The sequence below is a fragment of the Triturus cristatus genome, chromosome 1_1, assembly GCF_964204655.1.
Source record: "Triturus cristatus chromosome 1_1, aTriCri1.1, whole genome shotgun sequence".
In the NCBI taxonomy this organism is placed as follows: domain Eukaryota; kingdom Metazoa; phylum Chordata; class Amphibia; order Caudata; family Salamandridae; genus Triturus; species Triturus cristatus.
In genome coordinates, this window is record NC_140579.1 from 465,463,668 (window position 1) to 465,471,968 (window position 8,301).

An 8,301-nucleotide genomic window follows, 5' to 3' on the forward strand; every position below is an offset into this window, starting at 1 on the left:
AACAGCAGTCCAATCCGGAGACGTGTTGGCCTGTAAAGGGAACCCGGAAGACCAAGACAGCGCGAAAGCCGGTGGAGGAAGCAGGAGCGGAGAGAGAGAGGAATCGCAGGAGCAAGGACGAGGAGGAGACGGCGAGAAAACGAGCGGAGGGACCGAGGAAGCGGAGGACGAGGAACCGAAGAAGCCAGGAGGCCAACGGAGACGTGACTCGCCCCGCCACGTTCCAGGAGGAGCGTGGCTGGGAAAGGTACGGGACCGAGTCCTGGGTTTTGCTTTTCCACGGGGAGGGACGGGGTAGGCTTGAGTTGGGGTTGTCACTGAGGCGTGAGTGGTTGGACACCGATATCGTTCTTCACGCTGGTCCCTTCACCTTCACCTACGAAGTTTCTTTTTCTAAATTCTTTGAGTACTACGTGGTGGCAGCCCCGGTGACCCTTCACTCCCTTTACCCTACTTCACTACCCTTAGAAGGTCCTTCATCTCATCTGTATGTTCCTGTGTTTTCTTTTCTTTGGTATATCGCCCTGGAGAGTCGGAGAGGAACCTAAGCCAGTGGGACACCTACCAAGAGAAGGCGAGCCAAGCAGGAAGGCGTCGTAGCACCCCCTATACTGTGTCTTGTACCTTGGAACAATAAAGAAACCAGACCCACCTAATCCCGAGTACCGTGACTCATTACCCCTGGAGGGTATCATTTGTGACATATAGGTATTGCGTGCTAATTCTACCAAGGTTCTAGAACGGTGATGATGAATATAGTGTTAGCGGCTCGGTCCAAATCCCACTAAGGTTTTAGAGCAGCGATGATGGTGATTACAGTGAAAGCGGTTGTGTACTAATCCTACCAAGGTTCTAGAGCAGTGATGACTGTGGTTACAGTGTTAGCGGTTGTGTGCTAATCCCATCAAAGTTCCAGAGCAGTGATGATGGTGAAAACAATGTTAGCGGTTGTGTGCTAATCCCACCAAGGTTCTATAGCAGTGATGACTGTGGTTACAGTGTTAGCGGTTGTGTGCTAATCCCATCAAAGTTCCAGAGCAGTGATGATGGTGAAAACAATGTTAGCGGTTGTGTGCTAATCCCACCAAGGTTCTATAGCAGTGATGACTGTGGTTACAGTGTTAGCGGTTGTGTGCTAATCCCTTCAAGGTTCTAGAGCAGTGATGACTGTGATTACATTGGCAGGGATTGTGTGCCTGACTACCTCTGTAGTGAGAGTATGTGGGCAGAGATCTCCCAAAGTACTGCAGCTTTTGAGCATTCAACATTTTTCCACTTTGATGGTGAGCAGTGCAACAACCCAAGAAGGATGAAAGGATGAGTTTGCATTGATGAAATTCACAGCTATGTCTTACAGGTCCGACAGATGCCAGCTGTGAGCACTTACCTCACTGACCCCTTTCCTCACTGAGCCCTTTCTTGTAAAACTGAGGATATATTTTTAGAGGGGTTTGTGCTCTAAAGTTCTAGAGCAGCAATGATTGAGTTTGCAGTAACAGAGGTTGTGTGATAATCCTTCCAAGGTAGTAGAGGAATGGTTTACATTATTTTTGTCCTCGTATCACCATCCCGCTAAGTAAGCTTTGAGCCAATACGCCTTCACTCGGAGTGTCCAGCGTATGTGTCTATTGAATATTTCTTATAGTTTTGCCTTTTCGTAGGAAGGAGAACTACCCATTTCTCAGCAAGATAGAGGTGTAATCATCTTTGCCATATCACAAAGTGATGCCATCTTTAACACCGACTTGCAGTCCAAGTCCAGTCTACTGACATCTGTTACAGATCTGAGCCATTCTGATACCTATGGCGGAACGGGAGTAATCCATTTCTTACAGATTTTCTTTCTTGCTAGCGATATCAGAAAAAATATCAGCGAGGCCTGATCCGAGTTTAACTCATCCCAGTAAGGGCACAAGTCCATCCCAAATAGGATCAGGCAGGGGCTTACCTTAATTTTGCAGCCAATAATTTTTTTAAACACCTAATTTACCTACCCCCAGAAGAAGCTACCGAAACATCTTGGTTGTAGAGGAATGGTGACAAGGTTTACACCGGCAGGGATTGGGTGTGGCAGTGTTGTGTTGTGGGTGCTGGTAGGAATGCACGTGGACCTCCAGTTAAGAAGGTATTTATTAAGTATATACACAAGACTCCAGCAGGAGCAGATATAACCTTGTATTCAGCCCCTCTCACTGAGCTAACCTCCGCTCCTAGAAGACCCACACAAGGCACTCCATAGCATCACATGAAGTACGCTGTCCTCACTGAGCTATTTGCCTTAGAACACCCACATCCTAGCATAAGATATTAAAGTCACTTTTGGATATCGTTAGAGCTTTGACTGTAGTGTTTGAACAGTAACTCACACTGAGCAGTAGTCCGCAGGCGCTGCTCTTAATACTGAATCTTATTTCAAATATGGGTCTTATGTGATGTTCATCCTCTGTTCATGTAGCTGTCATTGCTCTTTAATAAAAAGATGGTGTGTGTTATTACAGGTGTAATAATGTGAAGATTCAGTGCCCAGACATGGTGGTGAAGAGTTATAAAGGTAAATGTCATTGTGATGATTAGCTCTGTATGTTGCTGTTCATTAAAACGGTATGGTGTGGTATGGTGTGGTGTGCTATGGTAGGTATGGTATGGTGTGGAATGCTATGGTATAGTATGAAAAGTTATGATGGTATGGGATAGAAAGGATTGGGATGCGATTGGGTATTGTGGAATGGAACTTTATGGTATGGGATGTTATGTGGTATGGTATGGAACGTTATGATGGGATTGGATGGTGTGGTGTGCTATGGGGTGGGATCATGGTATAATATGGTGTGGTATGATTTGGTATGGTATTTAATGGTAATGTGCACTCACGTCAGGTTACAGTTACTTGATTTGTGTCTGTAAACGTTGTCTTTTCCAGATTTTTCTGGATTTCTACTTCTCTCCATTCTGTATATGTGCCACAGCATTAACAGAGTTTAACTTCCATTTGTCATTTTCCTGCTACAAAGTTCCTTCATTTCCACCAAAGTGGAATGTGTCCCTGGTAATATCTGGTAGTGTGGAACCCCATGCCGTAATACTGCATGTGTTTATGCTTCACGTGGCTGTACTGCATTTGGTTATGTTGCACATGGCTATACTGCATGCGGTAATATTGTGTCACTTGGAATACCAGTTGGGCAAAAACTTCAATTTTTAGTCCAATTGGTGTTGACCCAAAACTGTTGTTAGGAATCTTTGGGCTGTGGCTCCTGACAGGGCGGTGGAGTTCAGTAAGATATTCTGGCTCAGCCCCTGTAGTGTTTCTACAAAATACCTGGGTCTCAAATAAGTCTGTAAATAATCATACACCCACGTTTTAATCTTGCTTTGTTCCCCCCGTAACTTTCTAACTCACAAATGATGCTTTCTTTCTCTAAAAAATATTTTAATAAATTTATTGGGAAAAGTGAAAACCCTCCCGCACAACACTGTAGTCTTGACTTCACTAGAGCTTAGCTCAGGCCTGGGACTGGGCCCTGCTGGAAGTTAATCAGATTAAAATGATCCTCTCTAGCTGCACTGACCTGAGGTAGAAATATTTATTCCCTCTCAGACATTCCTAAGGCTAGACAAGGGCCTTGCGAACATGGACCTCAGATTGGACATCTCAAGAGATGGACCTCAGCTTTCTGGCCTTTACGTCACAACCAAATGTGTCTCGTCCACACCACTTCTAATCAGAACCTGAACTGTGACCCCCAAATCCTGGTTGAGGTCTTGTAAGGATATGGAGGTGGCCTCTTTAGACAGCTAAAGTCAAAAGCAGTGTCTGCAAAGTCTGTTTGAATCTAAAAGACACGGGGTCCAACAACAAGATCTGCTGAGTGGTATCTGTGCATGAGTTTACCTGCTGTGACCTTACACCTGGAATAACAACTGTATCTACACTCATTAATTCTACTAATGCCAACCAATCGAAGCATCCCTAAAGGGTGGTGTCTACCTGGGTCACTAAACTAGTACAGTATACCTTCTAATAGCTCTGTCACTCTTCCCATCTGAAACCGTGTACTGACTAGTACAGTATAACTTGGGGTAGCTCCACTACTCGGTACCATCTTATGCAGTGTACTGACTAGTACTGTAGACCATTGAGTAGCTCCAACACTCCGTACCATCTAATGCCGTGTACTGATTAGTACAGGATACCGCCAAGCAGCTCTGTCACTCTGTTCCATCTATTACAGTGTATTGCCTAGTACAGTAGACTTTCAAGCAGCTCTGTTACTCGGTGCCATCTAATACAGTGTACTGACTAGTACTGTATACCTTTGAGTGGCTGTCACTCTGTACCATCTAATGCAGTGTACTGACAGCGTGCTCCTTCCAGATGTGGTGTAAATTAATCCTATGTAATACAGAAGCCGTAATTACAGCCTTTATTTGTGTAATTAAATCTCTAATTATAAATCTCTTCTCTGCAGTGATGGTGTCTCTGGATCCTGGAACGGCTCATCCTCTGCTCCTCCTGTCTGAGGGGCGGAGACGTGCAAGACGGACAGGCACAAAACAGACCCTGCCGGACACCCCCAAGAGATTCGACTTCCTCTATCCCTGTGTGGTTGGGAGCGAGGGGTTCACCTCCGGCAGACATTACTGGGAGGTGCAACTGCTGCGGCAGAGGGGAGCATGGTATGTGGGGGTCGCAGTAGAGTCTGTGAACAGGAAGGGAGACTTCACATGGTGTGTGGAGGGCTATAATGGTCACTACAAGGCTTTCACCTCCCCTAGGTTGCCTCTGTACCCTCGTGAGAAGACCCTGAAGTTGGGGGTGTATTTGGACTACTAGGGGAGGTGGCTGTCCCTGTACAATGCTGACTCTATGGAGCTTCTCTACACCTTCCAGCAGGCCTTATTCACAGAGAGGCTCTTCCCGTTCTTCAGTCTCAATCAAGGAGTGGAGATGAGACTGGTGTGAGAGCTGCAGGGAGCTTCAGACCCTCATCCCTCCCACGCACCCCCTTCTGCAGTGATAACAATGTGACCAGGAGCGACGCTTTTGAATAATAAAATGCTCCCTTGGGGGATAAGTCTTTTGGGGGGGCAGTCATTTTTTCATGTAGAATTTATTAATGTATAGATGTCAGCCAACCCCATGTGCAGAGCCCCCCTTCCCCCTGAACTGTCATCTACAGTTTAAACCCCAACATTCCGTAGAATCTTCAAACCCCAACATTCCAAAGAATCTTCTTTATTGACCCTCCCACATGTTGCCATGACAACCGAAAGCCTCATGTGAAACTGTGTTTGAGGCATATGAGCTGCAGAATACTAACTGTGCATAGATCGCCATCTGGTGTTGGGCTCGGATGTTTGCACTTTGTTGTTGTCCTAGAAAGTCTTTGTAGTCACGATATCGGTGACTCCTCCTTTGGACTACAGTGCGCATGGGCATCGACTCCATCGTCAGATTATTTTTTTCCGCCATCGGTTCTGGATGTGATTTGCTGTGCTCTGGGTCGGTACCGGGTTTCGGCCTCCCTTCGACGCGCAATCCCTCACTGCTCAAGGGTATTGTTTTCGATAGCATTCCCCTTCGACGCGCAAACATCAACAACTGAAAATCTTCCATTCCGCTCGTCGACGCAGGCTGTTGGCCCAATCGCGCCATCAGGCCCTACAGCTAAATTTCCACACAGCAATCTCCACGAGGTCTGCAACCTTTGCCTCCCACCAGAACACGAGGAAAGGGACTGCCGGGTCTGTGCCTCCCTTCAATCCAAGAAAACTATACGTGATCGCCAGGCTCGACGACACGTAATGGCTCGATTAGCCACATCGGTACCGAACGACATCTTTGAAGGAGGCACCGATGTTCCAGAAGCAGAAGACTCCGATAAACTCCATATCGTTTCTGGCGCGGCCGACTCCTACGCCGATGACCAGATTACTCCAGGTCAACAAGTTGTGAGTACTGACGACGATGCCCCTGCCCCATCCGATTTAAAAACAAGGTTCCGGTAACGCCTTCGCCTGCGGGCCTAGGTAGAAACAGAGAAAACTTCAGAAGCCCCGCCCCCTGGCACGACTCCAAAGACCAAACACAAACCTTCCGACGGCTCGGGACCGAGCCAGTCGCATGGTGCCGACAAACCACCCTCGGCACCTAAACCAAAAACAGGGCCACACCCTGTTTCCTCGACACCGAAAAAGGCCTCGGGCCGAACCCTCCGGCGCCGAAACAAGATAAACCCTCGGACCCCAAGAAACAACACAAAACTTCGAAGCAGAGGAAAATTTTGGATCCCAAAGCACCACTGAAGCCAAAGGTGCATAAAAACCCATATACAGCTTCGGAGCCGAAAATCAAACACCGCTCGGAACCGAAAATGTCGGTGCCGAAAAGATACAATCAACAGGCGGAACTGTTTCGTCCAGATCCTATCGATACGAAGCAAAAAATATTGCAAATTGACCCCAAAACAGGTCATTTCATCAATATTCCATCCAAGAAAAGGAAACGGGATACCTCACACTCTCCTGCGATACTTGTAAAGAAAAGGGACATGGCAACTTCCCCCTTAAGACCTCTCCTATTCCTCCTACTAGACCTACATCTCCTATACTTGTATTCTCACCAGTACTGTCACCCTCACCTATACCACAACAGGATGAGTATGACTTTGGCGGTGGGGGCGGGGGTGTTGATCCATTAGATGACACCGATGACCACAATACTCCACCACCTGACCCATGGGTAGATTATGATAATCCTGCGGATGTTTCAGATCTGCCTGATCCAGATGTCTATCCATCCAGATCATCCCCTCCGGATGATAATGTAGGTTTTGCTCAGCTTATTAATAGGGCTGCCAAATATCATGAGGTTGAGCTGCATTCAGACCCCATCGAGGAGGATTTCTCACTGGACACACCTGCACAGTCACAAAGATCCACCTGCACATTACCAATGTTAAAGGGTGTTATTAAACATGCACCAGAGTTATATAGGGCCAGAGTCCCAATCCTCGGATTGAAATGAAATATAAACCTGCCCCTAATGATCCTACCTACATTAAAGGCCAACTCCCTTTAGATTCTTTAGTGGTCTCAAATGCTTGTAAATGGGCCAATTCTCAGACCACCGGTGCTGCCCCACCTCCAGACAAAGAATCTAAACTGCTGGATGCCTCAGGCAAACTGGTTGCCTCACAAGCAGCTAATTATTGGAGGATTGCCAATGCATAGGAATTGCTTGCTAGGTATGACAGGGCTTATTCTGAAGAAGCTCCTTGAACCGGATCAATACAAAACTAAAGCAAATGATCTGGTCTAGGAGGGCAAATTAATTACCAATACAGCCATTAAATAAGCCCTCGATGCAGCAGACACAGCATCTAGAGCTGTTAACAACAGTGTTCTGTTGCGCAGACATGCATGGTAATGCATTTCTGGGTTCAAACAGGAAGTTCAGTCCACTATCCTCAATCAACCATTTGATCAGGAACACCTCTTTGGACCAACTGTGAACACATCCTTAGAAAAGATGAAAAAGGACACAGAGACTGCCAAATCCATGGGAGCCTTATAGTCACAAACACCAAGAGGTTCTTTTGGTCGCTCCTTCTATAGGGGTGCATCCAAAAACATCACTACAGATACCACTTCTTCCTCCTACAAAAACCCCACAGAAACATCCCCTAACAAGAGATATTTTAGAGGTGGCTATAGAGGAAATACCAGCAAGGGTAGAGGCCGGGGTAATACCCGAACCCCCCCCCCCCCCTTTTACAAAACAGTGACTTTCCTCCACTCCCCCAGACCATTCCACTCCATTCGGGGGACTATTATCACAGTTTCTACCTGTCTGGAATTCTATCACCACAGACGCATGGATGAGACAAATTATCCAATCTGGTTACTGCCTGGAACTCCCTTCAACTCCCCCAACCATACTTCCCAGACAACGTCCAATGTCCACAGAACATCTAACACTCCTAAAACGGGAGGTTCTCTCTCTCCTACAAAAGCAAGCAATAGAACCAGTTCCCTTATATCATCAAGGCACAGGAGTTTACTCCCTTTACTTTCTCATCCCAAAAAAGGGCGGCACTCTCAGGCCAATTCTAGACCTCAGGCCGTTAAACCTTTACATACAATCCAACCATTTTCGCATGGTCACTCTCTAAAAGGTTCTCTCACTCCTCCAACAAGGCGATTTCCTTGCCACACTAGATCTCAAGGATGCCTACTTTCACATTCCTATTCACCCCGCTCACAGGAAATAACTTTGATTTGTAGTGGACGGTCAACATT

General features: G+C 46.6%; 1 protein-coding gene across 3 annotated transcripts in view; it reads left to right on the forward strand.

Annotated features, from left to right (window-relative positions):
• Positions 1-5,076, forward strand: part of LOC146870431 (E3 ubiquitin-protein ligase TRIM39-like) — a 235,480-nt gene extending 230,404 nt beyond the window's left edge. For 2 of the 3 annotated variants that reach the window (XM_085640914.1, XM_085640912.1), the window contains 2 exons: positions 2,499-2,551; positions 4,470-5,076. In XM_085640914.1, the coding sequence (XP_085497040.1) occupies positions 2,499-2,551; positions 4,470-4,834 (418 nt within the window). In that variant the 3' untranslated portion in view covers positions 4,835-5,076. The remainder of the gene's footprint in view (positions 1-2,498; positions 2,552-4,469) is intronic. The other variant, XM_085640915.1, reaches the window with a different exon arrangement.
• Positions 5,077-8,301: the final 3,225 nt, after the last annotated feature.